This window comes from Lynx rufus, unplaced genomic scaffold (genome assembly GCF_022079265.1).
Source record: "Lynx rufus isolate CCGP_SWC_20201006 ecotype Redwood Valley unplaced genomic scaffold, mLynRuf1.p SCAF_2, whole genome shotgun sequence".
Classification (NCBI taxonomy): Eukaryota; Metazoa; Chordata; class Mammalia; order Carnivora; family Felidae; genus Lynx; species Lynx rufus.
Genome location: NW_025814834.1, coordinates 195407741 through 195426554, shown reverse-complemented (window position 1 = coordinate 195426554; position 18814 = coordinate 195407741). Strand labels below are relative to the sequence as shown.

The 18814-nt window shown below is 48.1% G+C and overlaps 1 protein-coding gene across 3 annotated transcripts in view; it reads right to left on the bottom strand.

Moving 5' to 3' along the window:
• Window positions 1-5311: 5311 nt before the first annotated feature.
• KIAA0319L (KIAA0319 like) overlaps window positions 5312-18814 on the bottom strand; it is a 95532-nt gene continuing 82029 nt past the window's right edge. For all 3 annotated transcript variants that reach the window (XM_047082475.1, XM_047082474.1, XM_047082473.1), the window contains 5 exons: window positions 15264-15406; window positions 14306-14428; window positions 13661-13751; window positions 11670-11761; window positions 5312-6556 (listed from right to left, as the gene is read on the bottom strand). In XM_047082475.1, the coding sequence (XP_046938431.1) occupies window positions 6369-6556; window positions 11670-11761; window positions 13661-13751; window positions 14306-14428; window positions 15264-15406 (637 nt within the window). In that variant the 3' untranslated portion in view covers window positions 5312-6368. The remainder of the gene's footprint in view (window positions 6557-11669; window positions 11762-13660; window positions 13752-14305; window positions 14429-15263; window positions 15407-18814) is intronic.

Below are 18814 nucleotides of genomic sequence, written 5' to 3'. Positions count from 1 at the left end.
CCATCAGGCATATTACTTACATCCATTTTGCTTAGGTCTCTTGCTGTGGTTTGGTCCTGTTCTATCATTTGGGGCATATTTTTCTGTCTCCACATTTTGTCTAACTTTCTGTGTCTGTTTCTGTTAGGAAAGTCAGCTACTTCTCTTCCTTTTAACAAGAATAGCCTTATGAAGAAGGGGTCCTTCAGTGCCCTGCAGTGCCGTGTCCCCTGTTCCCCAGGGCCTGGCACTTCAAGGAGTATCTTCTATGTGTGTTGTATCTTCTCTGGTTTTGTCTTAGCCTCTTCTTTCTTTAGTCCAGCTGTCTGCAGAGGCTTTCTTTGCCTATTGTGGGCAGTGTTTGGTCCCCAGTAGAGATGGAACACATTTTAACAGTGTGTGTAGTGGTCTGCTTGGGAAGTGAGACCTGACCTTCCCCCCGCCTCAACTGCCACCTCCAGAACTGAGGTCCCGCAAAACATGAGTCAAGAGATGTGTTGGCAGGGTTTACACTGACCTTTTGGGGTGCGGCCCACAACTCCACGACTTAAAGCGGATGAGTGGGAAGGATGAGTCCACAGAAGTGAGGAGGGGTGGAGGGTGTTGGTGCAGGCGATTTAGGTAACAAGTGTCAGAGCCAGAACCCTGCTGTTTGGGTTTTTTATACTTGGGGGTGGAGTAGGGAAATGGTACCTGTCAGCAACTTTGTTCCTAGAGCCATCTTCCTGGTTGTCCCTGTCTTTCCAGGTCATGCTCTAGGATGAGCAAATTATTCATCTCTCAGCTGCCTCTGGTGCTTTTCAAACTACCGATTCCTTGCTGTATCTGCACTGGCTGTGTGGTTTCTTGGGGATGGGGGTTAGGGGGGTGAATTCTGCTTCCTAATGCCCTCCAGGTTCTCCTAGAGCAGAGCCTGCAGAATTTAAAAATTCCAGGCTTTAAATCCAGCTGGTTTGTGAGTTGTTACTCACAAAATTCTGCCCCCTTTGCTTTCAAAGGCAGGTATTACGAGGTATACATCTTCCCTGTTCATGGGCTCCCAGGTGTGAAAGTCTGCTTTTTGCCCTTCTCCACACCACCGGCTCCGTTCCCACTGTGGACCACATCTTGACCCTTCCTACCTTCTTCGGGTGTGGTCTCTTCTTTACCTTTAGTGGAATTTGTTCTGCCAATCTGCAGATCGTTTTCTGGGTTATTTATGTTGATGTATTATGTATCTGTGAGACAAGGTAAGCTTAGAGTCCTCCTACTCTGTCATCTTCCCAGCCAAGCTAGTTCTGCTATTATTTCAGTTTCTACTTACTGTATTTTTTCCCTCTTGCTTTTCATTGAGTAGCAATGGAAATTTTTCTTCTACCTGCTTAAAAGTAATAATACATGCCACGGGCACCTGGCTGGCTTTGTTGAGGGAGCATGCGACTCTTGATGTCAGATTGTGAGTTCAAGCCCCACGTGTTGGGTGTAGAGGTTACTAAAAAATAAAAAGTGGTAATACATTCCAGTTTTTTTTTTCAATTTTACTCAATAGTAATCATTTGTTTACCCCAGTTGGTTTAACTGCCATCTAAGTCTTCCTGATAAGACATTATACTCTTATGTTCTTGGTCTTCCTAACCATACCATGTTGGTATTCTTTGGAATTTTGGTTTTGTATTGTTGATATACTTCATTTTGTTTTCCACTGGCCCTAGCTGTTTCAGATTACAAACTTTGCCAGAATATTTTATTTGCTCGCCACTACTTCCTATATCTCTTCTCATGTCTAAATTTATTTTTTGTATTTGACCACTTCCAAGAATATTTTTTAAATGGATCTTTTGTGAAAATAATTTTGAAGGTTTATATTCCTGAGAATTTTTGTAAACTCTACCCCCAACGTGGGGCTCAGCCTCAACAACCCCAAGATCAAGAGTCACATGCTCCACCAACTGAGTGAGCCATGTGCTCCGAGAATATTTTTTTTTCTTTAAATGTTTATTTATTTTTGAGAGAGAGCGAGCCCATGAGCAGGGGAGGGGCAGAGAAGGAGGGAGACACAGAATCCGAAGCAGGCTCCAGGCTCTGAACTGTCCGCACAGAGCCCGACGTGGGACTCGAACTCACAAACCGCGAGACCATGACCTGAGCTGAAGCCAGACGCTTAACCAACTGAGCCACCCAAGTGTCCCAGCCGAGAATATTTTTTATTACATTCTCAAATGAGTTTTCCTTGATACAGATTTTGAGCTCAAAGTTCTTTTTCTTCAGCATTTTGGAAATGTGATTCTTTGTCTCTCACATAAGGATACTGTTAAGAAACCTGATGTCAGTCTGATTCTTCTCCCTTTGTAATCGATCTATTTCTCTTCTGGGAGCTTTCAGAATTTTTGCTTTTCTTAGATGGTCTTTAAAACCATCTCTCGCTGTCTTGCTACAGTGTTTCTGGTTTCAGTACGTTTCCCCTACTTATCCAGGAGTTCTTTGATCTTTCTTTAATTCTGGTCTTACTACATCAAATATTTCCTTTTCTACCTCTTCTATTTCCTTCTAGGACTCCCAGTTACTCACATGTCGGCACTTCTGTTCTGCCCCTGGACTGCTGTCTTTTTCCTTTCCTGCTTTCTGGTGGTAAAGATCCTCAGGATGCTGATTTGTTTTGACCTGTATCTGTCACTCTATCCCATTCATTATATTTTTCATCCTGGGTATTTCCCTGTACTTCCTGTTCCTGTTTCACACTGCTAATGTTTCCCTGTACATTTATTTTGCTTTATTTTTAGTTCTCGACTAATGTGTGTATTTAGTTTGCTGTCTTTGGGGCTGAGGGTTGTACACCCCAGGCAGCATCTGGTTATTTTGGCCAATGAGCTCATGTTTCTAAAGAGCACCAGCTCCTGTCTAGTAACATTTATTGATGAAAGGCCAAGGCTAGGCTCTATGCTGTCCATCCCAGTGAGATTAAGAAGGGGAAGGTAATAACCTCCAGACACCTCAAAGGCTCTATTAACTGCTTTACCAGTAGTTGCTTCAGATCCTTAGGAAGCAGCAGCAACTTCCTAGTTGTCATCTTCCAGTCTTGGGGCATTGGAGAGGGAAGGGTTTTTTAATCTCAAGAGCAGCCCAGCCAAGCCCTTTTCATCTCAGCAGAGCTTACGGCCCTGCCCTGACAGTGTCCCGCTGACACCAGTGAATTGACTGATTATTCCATGTGCAGCAAAGGGTAGACTTCTCACTTATGGCCTACCTCCCAGTTTATGATGACCTTCAGTCTCCTAGGCATACTTACAGGATTTGGGGGTGGTTTGTTGCTGGGTTTGGTGGTGGTTCCTCAGATTTATGCCATCTCCTAAGGTGTATTATTTTGGGGGGAGAGGAGCCAGTAGCCTATGCCACTTTATCATCTTAATAAGGACCAAAGCCCCTACTATATCTTTACTGTTTGCTTTTTCAGTGTTTCAGTGTTGTATTTTACGTGTCTCTCTTACACAGTTTTACAAATATATCCAATCTGTTAACTTCAGTTTGGAAGTGGTGGTGGTGGTGACGGCAGTGGTGGTTTTAATGTCTAATCTGACAACTTTTGCCCATTAAGTGGTCACATTTTTAAGAAACTGCTTTCTCCCCCTTCATTCCTGTACGGTTTCACTGATTGAAGTATTTTTTTCTTCCCTTGTCTGGTGCAGATGTTACATATGCCAGTTACTAATTGTTAATGGTGTCCTCAATATTTATAACATGAATACTTGACTTGAATCCAGGACCTTAGCTTACTGGAAGGACCTCAGCTTACTTTAATTTCAATCATCATTTGACCCCCCCACCCCCCACCCCAATCTTATTTTGTTGTTCATATTTTAACTCCTTCTCTTTATTCTCCTAAGTAATACCTCTGGGAGCTTAGTAGGCCATGTTTCCCTGGAGTGTCAGCTCAGTTCAGCAGTGACAAGATCTGCCATCTTTTCCCTTGTTCAGCTGACATTTTCCTTTGAGAAGCCACATCTCCCACATCTCTAGGATGGATCACCCTTTTAGACTGTGCTCACCACAGGCACGCTCTGAAGTGCGTATCAGCCACTGTGCTAAGGAGTAGAGACAAGACGATGAGTAAGGGGACACCGGTGCTTTGGTAATGCTGAATATTTCCTGTACTCAACTGGAAATATGCCTAACAGGACAGCAGCATTGGTTTCTGGGTTTTGTCCTTTTTTCAGTGGGAAGAGTAGGGGATGAAAAATTCATCATCTCGGAGATAAAAGCATATCCTTCAGTGAGCTGTGGCTGAGGTAAGATGTAGAAATGAGCCCCACACCCCAAAACAGGACAAGTCCAGAAGGCCAGTAAGTGATCAAGTCCTGGTCTCCTGCCCACTTTCTCCTCCTGTGTAGCCTGACCTGCAGCCCTGAGGAAACCTGTATCCCTGGCCTGAAGCGATTCAAGCTTTTGCTTCTGTGATTACCTCCAACCTTCAGGATGGGACAGCTGCCGCTCCTCTTCAGCGTTGCACTAGATACGCACTTCCAGACCAGTGGTGCTCACAGTGTGCCCCCGGATCTGCAGCGTAGTGTCTCCTGGGAACTTAGTAGAAAGGTACATCCTCCTGTGCCAGACCTCCATCAGAAAGTCCACAGTCGATCCCCCACAGTCTGGCATCAGGCCTCCCAGGCTTTTGATCCAGCCCACAGACTTCTGCGAGGCCCGAGTTCTAATTCTGTCATTTATTGTATGTGGACCGAGTTATTTCTTGCTATGCCTCAGTTTCTGTATCTGTGAAAACAGCCAATTCTGCTCATGCCCAGGGGGTTTTTGTGCGCAGGGCCTTGGGTAGAGTATGAGCTCCATTGTCCTCTCCCCTCCCCTTCCTGGGAGAGAGACTGTACACCAGCCCTCCTCCTACCCTACGTGCTGTGCAAGCTGCTCATGAACACTGCACTGTGTTCTGGGGCATGAGGCCACCCCTATTGCTTTGAAAATCCAAAAGGGAAGCACAGGGGCCCAGAAATCTAAAGTCCACACCCTGGGCATTAGGACACTCTGAATTCCTTGCTTGGTTCAGAGGGTGGGGTGAAGGTGGAGGAATGAGTCATTTTTGTGTTAACAGAAGGTTGGAGAAGAGGACAGAAAACCCCCTCCCTGAAAGCCAGGAGGGGAGCAGCTGGCCAGCAGAGGCCGGGAGCCTGCACCAGTGGCCAGGCAGCGGCTGAGGCAGAATCTCAGCACCATCAGCCACACACACTGATGCCAAGGCCCACAACTTCCTTACTGGAGGCTATCGCATCCCAGGGATGCATAGGTGGCTGGACCCATGGTACAGGTCAGCAGTGTAGCACAAAGCAGCACACCCAGCAGGTACACATACAATTAAATAGCATGTTTAATCATCTCACAACAGACAGTAGTGCAGTAGTGTAAACTAAGTTTCTTTTCAAAAAGTCACTCCCCCAAAGCTCCCATTCCCCAACACCCAGGATGACCATGGCTGAGGAACCAGTGACAGGGCCAGAGGGATTCAGGAAGTCTCTGCTCCAAGGAGCTAAAAGTCTGTCCAGGTAGCCTCACAAGTAGCCAAGAGCCCTATGAGGAGTTGATGTGCGCACATTCTGACACACACACACACACACACACACACACATGCAAGGGACACACAAGACAGACACAGAGGAGACCGCCATGGGGCAGTCGCACACATGCGCTCATGCCATCACATTCCAGTCAGCGTGTGACTGTCTCCTGCGGGCAGGGCATGGGGGCCTGAGTCCTGAAGCAGCAGGTCAGGAGGAAGGAAAGGGTCTGTGGCCAGCCCAGCTGTCTGACAGATGGCCCAGCAGCCAGAGGGGCCCCTCCATTCCGGAAACAGCCAGTCCTCCCCTAATCTCAGGCTGGACATGGGCATCAGTGGTGAGGACAGGGGGTTCCACTTTCTCTGGACCTAGCGAAAAGATAACGGCTCTGTCCCAAAGAAGAAAACAAAGAATGTGCCCACAGGCAGGCTCTTGGAGCAGGAGGCTGGTGGTGCTTGTTCTACAGCCAGGACCTGCTGTGTGGATGCCCTGGGAGCAGCAACACTGCCAACAGGGAACTGGAGAGGCAGCTGGGAGCTGGCTGGACGGCCCTTGGAGCAGAGGAGGGGTTTGCGAAAAAGGAGGCCCTGAGGTGAGGACATTTGGGGGGAGGGGAGGCGGCTACCAGAAGGGTTTTAAAGAGGAAACCTCTTCGTTCACAGCTTCATTCAGGGTTCCCGGAGAGAGTCTCTGGATTCAGGTGCCAGCAGCTCTGGTTGAGGGTATTAGGGTGGAATGACCAGCAGATGCTGGGAGAACAGCTGCCCACGGACATGGGAGGTATGAGAACCAGCCTGGCAATGCTCTGGACTCGCACTGCCCACCCCTACCCTGAGGAAACAGACCAAGTAGCTACAAGATCTCCTCTCGTGGGCTCCTGGCCTTAAGTGGGGTCTGCCCGTTGGGCACGGAGCCATTCTGACCATGCAGGAGTTTGCCCTTCTCTCGGTCTGGCCACGTGAAGATGGCATCATCACTGTCCAGCTCCGACTCAGAGCGCATCAGGCTGCTGCTCAGCATTGGGCCTTTCTGTTTGATGCCTGCGAGAGAGAGGAGAATCCAGGCTCAGGAGCACAAAACCTTCCTCGGCCTCAGCCACACCCTGTACCCTTCTCCCAGCCTGAAGAGGAACAGAGGGACAGGAGAAATAACAGAACTGGGTTGCAATGTGGATTCCTTGTCTCCAGTGTCTATTAGCTTTGGTTAACAGTGCCACCTAATGACCCATTCTCCTCTTGTTGAAATGTGCAATGTTTTATCACCTCCCTTTATGAACAGGATGGAGCTCCCACAGGAGGCAGGAAAGCACGACAAATGAGAACTCAGCTCTAGAGGACAAACTTTTCACCATACCCCGGCTCAGCATGGATGGTAAAGGGCTTTGCCCGAGTTCCTGACATCGAGTGAGTACGCAACCTCGCTCCCCACAGATGCTTGCTCTGGTTCCACTGCGTGGGTGCTAGAAGCAGAGAGCCTGACTGGAGTACCAGGGACTCCCAGAGACAGTCCCAGGCCATCAGCGCATCAGAACACACAAACAAGGACCCATAAGAAGCACCTAAGTTCAGAAAGGATGCCTGAGATTCTGCAAGCCATTGCAGTCACCTTCACTACCTATCGCTGTGGCTGCAGAAACCACACCAAAAAAACAAAAAGCCACAGGATGAGGCGTGGGAAGTGCCAACAGAAAACCCCACGTGGTAGTGTTCTGGGCCCTACACCACCCACCCTGGAGCTGACCTACCTCCTTTTTGAAAAAGGTGACCAGACAGGTGAGGTATGTTTGAAACCCCATATCCAATAGTCACTCTCCCTTCCCCCTGGTCCCACCCAGATCCCCCAAAACACTGAAGTAATGTCCTGAGATGCCTTCTCAGCCATTCTGCCCCTTCTTGGCCAGGAAAGCTGATACCAGTGTCCCAGGCTTCTCCAGTGTGGTGGGAACAGTGGGCCAACATAAGAACGAAGCCCAGGGGAGGCTCAACCCCTTCCCCTCTGTGCCTGTGAAGCCTTCCCTCCCATGCACACATGAAGCTTCCCTTCTTCCCCAAAGCCCTCCTTCCTCCACAGCTACAGAGGACAGGAGCGGGAGAGGGAGACATGCACCCAGCACCACACCAGACAGCACTCACCCAGGACCTTCCCACACTCACTCCTGCTCTGCCCGGAGAACTGAGCGATCTCACCCACTAAACAGTACAAGCTGGGCCTGGACAGGAGCTTCTGCAGCCACACTCCTCAGAACAGCCACAACTGGAAAGAATTCAACTGCCTGTCAACAGTACACCTGCCAGATGTATTAATACAGTGGAAATTACACAGCAGGAAATGGACAAACTACTGCTCTGCCTGACAGCACATCGGGAAGTCATAAGTGTAATGGTGAATGGAAAGGGCCAAATACAGTGATTCCCTTTATATAAACTAAAATATCAGAAGTACGTTGGCAGGAGGAAGAGGATGACGGGAAAGAAAGGGAGCTGATTGTATGGGCACGTTCACTTGCAGGAAACCCATCCAGCTGTCCGTTGGGCTGAACCACAAAAAACTACCATTTTTATGGGTTCAAAAAAGTCACACACTATTAATTTCGTATGGTTCAATCTAATATGCTTCAAAAGAAAGCTTTGGAAAATCAATAGAATAGCAAAAACAAACCCAAAACCACAGTCACTGAACGGAAAGCAGGTCTCCTGAGGCTTGACTTGGGAGCTCACCCAGGCGGGTGCACCGGCTCCCCAGGCAGCCCTCATCAGAGCTCAGCCCGGTTCCCAGCAAACAGGGTCTCTGTCAGCGCGCTTCCACGTGCATTACCTTTCTTCGCAAGGGGCCTGTTAAATCCACGCTTCAACCTATCAGCTTCCGTGCCTTATGTTGACAGGCTTGAATCCCCTTCTCCCCCACCTGCTAGTGGCTCTGCTCTGCGGTGCACCCACTAATCTGCTGAGTCCACAACTGATCTGCTGGCCAGAGCCAGAAGACCAAGCGCAAGGGGGCTCTCACCTGTCCCTCAGCTACACACTGCCCACAGAGAAGGGCCTCCTGACTCTCCTCTTTCTCCTCCTGGTGACCCAGATGCAACTGGGCTCTCCCTTGCTGCCCCCCCTTCACTGGATGTCTGCCCCTCCTGCCCATTTTGCCTCTTCAACGCAGCACTTCCTGGTGCTATCACCCAGCCCTGTGTCCCCGACCCTCTCCTTTCTTGAGCCCCATTCCCTCTCTCCTCAGGAGCCTTACCTCTGTCTTCTGCCTCACCCTGCTTCACTTCTAAAGGACTTTTTTTCAATATTTAGGGCTTCCATTTCCTCACTGCATACTTACTGCTGGAACAACCTACATTTTCACTTCTGCTACCATTCACCATTCTACTCTAGCTCTTTAGGTGACCAGAAACTTCCCCAGTGTCATCTTCATGGACAATTCTTATCCCTGTCTGCAACAGCTAATACTGCTGACCGCTCCCTAACGGTGCACCTCTTCCCTCACTGACGGCCCTTCATGGGCTCCTCAGCTCTGGACTCTTTGGTCCCTCAACATTTTCCCCAGAAGGGATGTGACCCACTTTTGTTTTGGCCCTCACCAGCATCTAGAAGATTCTTACACTGACACTTGTAGTCCAACTGATCTACTGGGTTCAACTGAATTCATCTTTTCTTACCCCAGCCGGCACTGCACTGATGTCTTAATTGTGTCTACAGAATCATTCTCTGTCCCTCAGGTCAGAAGTCAGCCCTGACCTTTCCCGTCCTCCATCCTGTTGACCCCATGTTGGTTGAGTCATCGTCACCTCCCTCTCGGACCATTGCAAAATTCTCCTTGCTGGCCTCCACATGGGATATCTCCCCTTCAGTCAATTACAGGTGTCATTAGAGACTAATTTTCCTAAGCCAGCACTTTCAAGATGACACTTCCTGTCACCATCAGAATTAATGCTTAACTCTGGCTGATGTTCAAAACCTTCCGCACTTTTGTCCTCACCAATCTTCCAGCCTCATTTCCTCAACACCATTCGCAAGCGTCCTGAAGCAAACACTTCTCTTCTCCGGCATTTCCTCTCCAGTACCACCCAACCCACACCTGCTCAGAGCAGAAGCTCCAGGACCAGCTTGCACGTCTCCTTTTCTCCCACACCTCTCAGCTAACATGCCACAAACTGCATCAAGTCTTCCCTGCAAAGGTACCTGGAATCTACGTGCCTCTCTCTATCTTACCATCTCTCCACCATTAGGACATTCCACCGACTCCTCTTTTACCTGCTCTTGCCCCTCTGATTCCTACATAGCAGCCAGGGTTGTCTCTTTTTAAAATGTAAACCAAATCAGCCCATTCACCTCCTTAAAAAGCTGCCTGTGGCTGCCCACTACTCTCAGAAGGAGCCCACAGCTAGGTCCCTGCTCACTTGTGCAGCCTCATGCCACTGGCCCCGTGCTCACCATGTCCAGTATGTCACCTTCCTCTATTTCCTCAAACGCCCTCTGCTGCTTCCAGCAGCTGGCCCTTTACCGACTTTGCTCCTTTGCCTGGAATGCGCTTTCACAGAGTCCTTATGTGGCTAACTCCTACTCGTCCCTTGGGTCTCAGTTCAAGTGTTCTTCTTTACAAAGACCTTTCATTATCACATGCTGTGTATCTGGGAGTTTGCATATTTCATGTCTGTCTCATAGAAGCTCCAGAGCAGCAGAGTCTGTCTGGCTCACCGTATGTAACTGGTATCTGACAGAGGGCCTGGCAAACAGTGGTCTCAATCCATATGCACAGAGGAATAAGACACAATCTCTGCCCTCACCAATGTCACTGACTGGTAAGGGGACAGATACAGAATATAGGGACAGAAATTCCAAAACAGTCATGTGACAGATGAGCATGACATTTACAGGTTAAGGGAGGGATGACAAAGATAACAAAGAGCTTTCTGGACAGAAATATGAACCAAGTCAACAAGGCGATAGATCTCAGAGAAGCCAACAGATGAGAGCTCACCCAAGGCCACGTTAGCCAGACCCAAAGTCAGTCACCAAAGGATTTCGAGGGGTGGGAAAACTTTCAGAGTAACATGAAAACAACCTTGGCCACCAGCTGGGGGGTGGACTGTGCACGTTTTTACCTCCAGGCTCCATTTCAGTGTTTCTACTTCTCTGGTTTTACAAGCCCCACCACCTCCAGGTACCACCCCAAGATGTTCTCTAACCAAGGTGCATGGGTGCAGAGCCCAGGCCGCCTGAGAGTTTTTTTTTTTTGCCTCTAATGTGTCTGTGCTCCCTCAGTAGACTGAATTCTGAGGGCAGAGCCAGGGTGTCAGAACTCTCTGTTTTCCCCTCCAGCCTCTCCTAATACAAAGCTTTAAGTATGAACATGTTTGATAAATGCTTTGTATAAAAATAGTTCTGTTGGCAGAGTGTTTAGGAATAGCCCCACCTAGAGTCCCATAAACAGGCGATGCAGGTCCTGTGGCCTCAAGATGAATGGAAACCTCACCCATGACGACACCCAGCCAAGGAAGGGAGCCCCTGCGCACCCTGACCTCCAGCCCCATCACCCAGGCCATCTCAGTGCTTGTGCAGTTGGTGATTCCTTGGTGGGAGGCACCTGAAAGACGAGTCCTGTGCACTGGGACCAGCAGGGAAGCTGCCCTCCTGCCTGTTCTAAGCCACCAGCGGAGCCCATGGATCTATCTGCCAAATACAAGGTAGAGGAAGACGGAAGAGGAAGGCCAGCTGAGGAAGAAGCCAGCTGGAGACACTGATTTCAATCCCACTGCTGCCACACCTTGTTGTCTGCCCAGAAAGGACAGACTTGTCAGGCCTAAGAGACCAAGGTCCCTGAGCATGACTAACAGGGGGCAGCATGAACAGCTGAAAGCCAGGAGGAATCCCTGAGGGGAATGAGCATGCCAAGGAAAGCAAGAGGCTTAGTCCTTCTGCAAAGAGAAGCAATACTGAGAAGTGAGCCCCAGATCAGAGCTCACCCAGCAGGCAGCTTCTGCCATGCAGGGCAAGGTCAGCCCTCAGCGTTTAACAAGCAAGAGTCAAAATGCTTTTCTAGAACAAACAGCTGTTAGCAACACATTTAGGAGGGGACTATAGTGACAGTAGCTCTTCACAGGGAGAGTACACAAATCGAGAGGCCTCCATCCCCAACCCCCAGGGCCACTACCTGCTCGGGAGGTTGGCTTCAGTTCCAGGCTCTCCTGATCCGTGGCATCTAGGATCTTATACTTGCTTTTCCTCTTGGGTTTTCCTTTCTGCCTGAAAAACACAATCCCCACAGCTGCTCAAGAAGGGGGTTCTGTGTGAGATTAGGGAGCTCACCACAGGGTGACGGCCAGACTACATAGAGGGCCCCGTCCTGGTGAGAGCTGCTTAATGGGAGGACTGTTTTCCCTTGCTTTCGCAGCAGCAGGAAGGTGGCGACTGTGATTTGTTCTTCAAGTAATGCCTCACCAATTCTGGGAAAGGAAGGCGACTCTGACTATCTTACCATGGAGCCACCGCTCCACAGCAGCAAGGAAGGAGAGACTGGTTAACAACACAAACGTAATGGGGTACAAGCTTGTCCTTCTCGCCACACACAGGCCAGTAAGTCAAGGGGAAAGATGAATGGGGTGAGAAAAACGAATTCACTCAGAAAATCAGCAAACCGAGGAGATGGCGGACTCCTGTCCCAAAGAACCATCTCCCCCAGCATGATATTTGAGCTTTTCTGTTAGGGTGGAGGAAGTGGGAGGAAGCTGGAGTCGAAAGGTGACTGATGTCTGCAGACATCCAAGGAAGGCTGTGTAACTTCTCTGTCCTAGGTTGGTTGATATCTGTAGGAATCTGATCATGTTTCTGTGAATCTCAAACATAGCACAGGCATATCTGAAGGTACTTGCTTATCTCCTTGAGTGAGGTAGGTCTCAGGTTAAAACAACAGTTTTTTGTTCATCTCAGCTATAAGCAAAATTCCTTCGATGATTAACATGCCTACGTACAGGGCCCAGCAGAAGTTTCTAAGCTGTAGGTCACAGCAGCAAGAGAAAGAGGCAACGTGGAGTCAGGCACAGTTTCTCCCTATTACATTAAGAGAACAAAAACCCTGTGCTTGAGGGGTGGGGGGGTGAAAGAAAGCATCTACTAATGGTGGTTGTCTCAGGCTGGTGGAAATTATCAAAAATTATTTTCACTTTCTAGGTTTCATGTGAAACCTAGGCTCAATATTGCAGGCTCTATCTCAGCTCTGTCACGTATCAACTGTGTGTCCGTGGACAGGTGGGGTTGTTTTCCTGGGCCTCCATTTCCTTAGCTGTAAGATGAGCAAAGGTTCTCATATACATTAAAAAAAAAGGTATTACAGGGGTGCCTGGGTGGCTCAGTTGGTTGAGCGTCTGACTTCAGCTCAGGTCATGATCTCACAGCTCGTGAGTTCGAGCCCTGCGTCAGGCTCTGTGCTGACAGCTCGGAGCCTAAAGCCTGCTTCATATTCTGTGCCTCCCTCTCTCTGCCCCAACCCACTCACATTCTGTCTCTGTCTCTCTCAAAAATAAACAAATATTTAAAAAAAAATTATAATTTAAAAAGTATTACCTACAAAATGTTATCATGGTGCCTGGCACACAGCAGTGTAGAAATCATACTTATTATTAATAATGAAAAGCATACAATAAATATTCCCATTAAATATCATTTGAGAGGAAGACTCAAACAAAAAAACCTAGAACACTTAATCATGACTAATCTAAGTCTACAGTTACGTGAAAGTACATAGACACGTGAATCCCAACTAGAAAGGAAGGCATAAAAATTGAGAACTCATGTGTCAAGTGGTGAGACAGGTGGAGTGGAGTAATACAGAACACATATCCTAGACAGATGTGACTCAGGTCCACATTCCAGGCCCATCATGGCTATGGCCACACTTCCCAGGTTGTGCATCAGTGCAGTGACAGCCACTTGGCTGAGGGGTGTGTTCCTGCCCTCAGGAGTGGCAGAGGGTAAGGAAAGCCTTTCTATGCATGCCTTAGGTGGGCCAAACGACTTTAACAGTGACAGGAAGGGAGGGACCCCCCAAGACTTAGCACCTTCCACGTGGAAAATGCCAGATACCTCCCTAATGAATGAAGACGCAACTAGAAGCTCTAATGAATTTTCAAGGAGAATCCATCTTACCTCTTACAACAACAGATCACAGTCCAGGACAGGATTCCCAGGGCAACAACGATGACAAAGGAAGCAATGATAACATACAACACGCTCCATTCTGCCAAGAGAAACAAAATGGTGAGGGCTGTGAAGAGAGAGGGGCCAGCAGGACAGTCTGGGCTGCCTCGGCCTCGGGCAGGTGGCTTCACTCTGCAGACAGGAAGGCTGCTCAGGGAAGGTGAGACCTTGCAGTTGTAGGCAGCTGAAGCTTTCACCTTTCTAAACCATCCCTGCTGAGACCCTGAGGCAGTGTAGCAGGTTGTAAAGAGCTTTCCCAGAAGGAAAGGGGGAACAGACACTTGCAGACTTCCACTAGGCTATGGCACAGAGACACCCCACAAAAGACAGGAGGCCTTGCAGCCAGTCTGATCTAGGCTGCAATTTGCAGTTGGTCTGATTTAAGCTTGGTTCTTTGTACAACACTGCTTCAGAGCTCTGCTGTAACCCTGAGCAGCATGGAGGAAGGAAGTAAAAGTCCTCTGCAAACAGAAAATACACAGAGTTCTTCTCCTCGCTTGCTCATCTGCCTCGGAAACACCAACACCCACCTGCTCAACTCAGAACTACAGTCAGTGCCAAACCGGCTGGCACAGCACCAGGCAGAAAACTCACCACAGTTGCTGTCTCCGTCCCTCAACTGCACCTTGATGAAATTCTCCATCCAAAAAGGGTCACAAATACAGCGTTTGGTGAATGAATCACAGTGGCCATGGTCAGAACAGTTCAACTGGCATGCTGAAAGTAGTAGGAAAGGGAAAAGGTCAACAGGAGTCAGAGCCAGACTGGCAGCTGCCAGCGCCCCTGCTGTGGCCCGTGGGGATACCCACCCCGAGGGCTTTTACAGCTCGGGCATATTGCCCATGATCATTGCCACGGTCAGATGAAACTGGAGCAGTCAGGCCACTGAAGACAGTTCCGGCTGCTTTTACTTATTGTTACTCTCTGCCAGCAGTACGTCATCTTTCATGGCCCACAGACCCCCCCTTCTTTGCATCGTTTAATTGCCAAAATAAAATACATGGTATTACAAAGGAAAGCAATTATATTGCATATGTTTTTTAAATATTAAAGAATATAAAATTCTAAGCTAATTATACATATACATGTGTCTTTATGAAAACATCAAGTAACAAGATTCAGAAGCAAGTCTAACAACTGTCATGATTTTGAAGTAGTGATGAGTAGTGATACTTCATCACGTAGTGTGCTATGACGTTATTTGTGATTCCTATTGCCTTAAAGTCACAGGTTCTGTTAATATTACTGGAGTTTGTCGCCCACCTTCACAACAGAGGGAAATAATGAACTTCAGTTAAAGGTGAGTGAAAATAAAGATGTCATTTTCTTCCCATTCAAACTCCTTGCCCCTCTGAACACTAGCTCATGGACCCATGGACCCCAGGTTAAAACCTCTGCAACAAGTCAGGACTCTTCCATGTCCCTGGTAGTGGAGCTAAGCGATTATATCCATGTTCCTCAAGAACAGGTGATGAAGCCTGAGGACAGCAGGACTGTGGTGAACTGTGGGCACTGGGCAGGCTTGTATTCCCAGCTTCCCAGAATTACTCACTGACAGTATTGATTTCCAGGGCTCTGAATATCAGAAAGTCTGCTTTTTGCTTCCGCAGCTCATTCTTGAGCATCGCTGCCACCTCATGGCCTTTGAAGATCTGGTGGGGAGGCTCGTTTTGAACAAAAAATACCATCTTGGTGCTGCAGAGACATGCAACAGTATGAATGAGCTAAAGCCGTCAGCAATAATAGCAGTAGCTGCCATTTGCTAAGCACTTTATGCCAGACACTGTGCGAAGCATTAGACACATTCTCTCACAGCAAGCCAGTGAGAAAGGTGTTATCAGCGTCCTCTCCATTTTACAGAGGACAACACTAGGGCTCAGAGGGGTTAAGTAACTTGCCCAAGGTCACACAGTTAATTATGGCAGAGCCAAATTCCAACCCTGGTATGTCTGACTGCAACACCTATGCTTTTAGAAATGCCCTAAGCTGTCCTAGCTAACAAGACGACCCATTCCAAACAAGTAACTGGAGGTCAGGAAAATGGAGATTTGGTTACAACTACATCTCTGCTGTCAGCCTTTTAACAGCTAAGACTGTGGTGTGGTGCTGTTGGGTCTGTGCCTAGGTTACCTATAGGACAAACCATAATGCTCTGAAAAATGTATGTTGTTGGACAGCATCAAAGCATTATCCATGGGTCAAACAGCCAAATGATCATTACTGTGACGGCAACAAGAAAGACCCCACACAGTGGTGTGGCTGGTGCAAGATTATACTACCCCATGTCCAGAATCTGTTTGCTTTCTGTCAACTTCTGTCCAGGGCAGGCCATGTTTGATCTCACCTCTATATGGGCACAAAGTCTGCTGTCTATGCCTTGGCCTTAAGAGGCCTTTTGGAGAGCCCCCTTGACTCCATGTTAGTCTCACAAATGAACCTTCTCAATCAGTGGGTCACGCTGGGTTGTAGGTGTGCCCAAGATATTGATCCCCTCAGCACACAGAGTGGCTGGCTGGGACCCGGAGGCCCCAGACCAGTTGCTTCCAGTATAACCAGCCTTGTCTATTTATCCCAAAGTGCCATACACATAGCATCACTGCCTATGTGTATCATGACATAAAAGTTTGGGAAGCACTGTCATAAAAGACTTCATAAAGTCCTCTGCACAGTGAGACTAAGGGTGGGGTATTATAAATTTCAGAATCAAGACACAGACCTTTGTCATAAAAATGTGTGGTCCATTTCTCATTTTCTCCCAGTTACCTAATCCATGCGAACAGTTTCAATTTCTCTATATATACCAATAACCCTCAAATATTTATTTCCTCTCCCCTAGTCTTTCCAGAATGACCACATCTACATCTGCAGAAGCTTGCTGGGACATCCACCCCATCCGTATCTCTCATAGGTACCTCTAACCCAACAGGTCTCAAAATAAACTTACAATAACCAGCAACCGAGCACTCTCTGTGTGGTAGGGATACGAACATTCTCTTATTTAACTCTCAGTAACAATCCTACAAAAGTGTACAAGTGGCAGGCTAGGCTTGGAGAGGGGCAGTACCTTGCCCATCATCCCAGAGCAGACACTAATGGAGCAGGGCTCAAAAGCCAGGTCTGTCTGGTGTCTGCCCCATGCTCTTTCCTGCTATCATAGACTCCCTGCCTGCAAGCCTATCCTCTTGAATTCCTCAACTTGGCCAATCAGTCCAAGTCAGAAACCCAGAGCCACCGTGCTGCTTCTCTTCCTCATGCATCATCTTCCAGATGCAGGGAGAGCAAGTGTGCTGGCAAACCCTTCTGTGACACGTCCAGCAGCACTCTTGCTAATGTCTTAGCACTACTTCTGCCCAGCCAATCCCCACCAGCTTGGGTCAATCCAGGCAGCCACTTGCCCTGTTCCTATTCACAGGCTGCCAGCAGAGATTACAAAGAAAATCCCTGGGGTGCCCAGGTGGCCTGGTGGGTGAAGCATCCGACTTCAGCTCAGGTCATGATCTCATGGTTCATGAATTCGAGCCCCATGTCTGGCTCTGTGCTGACAGCTCAGAGCTTGGAGCCTGCTTTGGATTCTGTGTCTCCCACTGTCTCTTTTGCCCCTCCCCTGCTAGCACTCTGTCTCTCTCCCTCTCTCAAAAATAAATAAAACCACCCCAAAAAAAAAAAAAAAAAGGTCTTATTATCATGCTCTGACCCGGTGAAACTTCAGTGTTAGATTCACCTGGAGAGCATGGAAATTTCAGGCGCCCAGACCTCACTCCAGACCAACTGAATCATAATCCCTGGGGGTGAGGCTCAGGTAATGGCACCTTCATAAAAGCTCCAGGTGGTGCTATCAAGTAGCTAGAATTGGGAGCCACCACTCTAACCTCATGTCTCTAACCTTGGATGAGATCTCAATGCTGTTCAAAGCCAGCATCCTTTTGCTGGAACTGCTGTACCTAACCTTTACCATTTTCTTCATGCTGCCCACCTCCTTCCCACCTTCTCAAAGCAGATGGCCTGGCCTCCACTTTCAGAGACAAAACCCAGAACGCTAGTATCAATGCTCTCGAATGCCATCCTGTCTCTAAAATCCATCCTTAACAGCACATTTTCCTGCTCTTCCTCCCATCTCCAGAGAAAGTGGCACACCTGCTCTGCCCACAGCCAGTCCCCGAGACCTGCCTCTATTTGGAACCCACCTCCCCAGTCTCCACCTTCTACTTTTCCTCTGCACCTTCCCTGAGTCTATAAAAGTGCTCAAGTATTTCCTGTCTTTAAAAGGTGTTCTTTTGATCTACCTCCCATCTTATTTTCAGCACCAACCTCTTCAAAGAGTGTTTTATTTACCATCTCTGTATCCTCCAACCATGACAGAATTTGCCCTCTGTCCCCAACATCTAAGTAAAATGCTCTCACTGTAGTCCTGACGATCTAATCATAAAGCCAAAACCTGTGTCCTCACCATACTCTTCCTCTGTGGCATCTGAATCCCCTGGCAGCCCCTAGCTGCCAGCCGCCTCTTAACTTCTAGCAGACCACTCCCACCTGCTTTTTCACTCACTTCTCTACTATTGCTTCCTAGTTTCCTTTGCTGGCTCTTTTCTCCTTGCCTCATCCTTAAATACTGGGGTTCTCCAGAGTGCTGGACATTACCCCCAGTGGGACTCATCTGTCCTTCCAGCTTTGATTCCTGCCTGTATGCAGTGATTCCCTATCTTCGGCTTTTCCTTCTGCCCCAAGTTCCAGCCCGTATTTGCCACTGTCTGATGAAATCTCTCTCCATGTAACCCATGAGACACCCTAAATTCAACAGTCAAAACTGTTCTCTTTTCTTTGAAACTGGTTCCTTCTGTATCCGTAATCTCAGTTAATGGCATTCACCATCTATCCAGGCATCAAAACCTAAAGCCTCATGTTTGATGCCTCATTCCCCTTCATTCCAAAGAATTACTAAGTCCTGCTGATCTGCCTCTATTTTCTTTTCATTTCTCTCTTCTGTCATTCCATTGCCACTACCTTAACTTAGGTTTATCACTTTTTTACTAAGACTAGTTCAAAAGCTTCCTGGTTGGTTCCCCAGCCTTTAGTGTCTGTCTGTCTCTCTCTCTGCATCTCTCT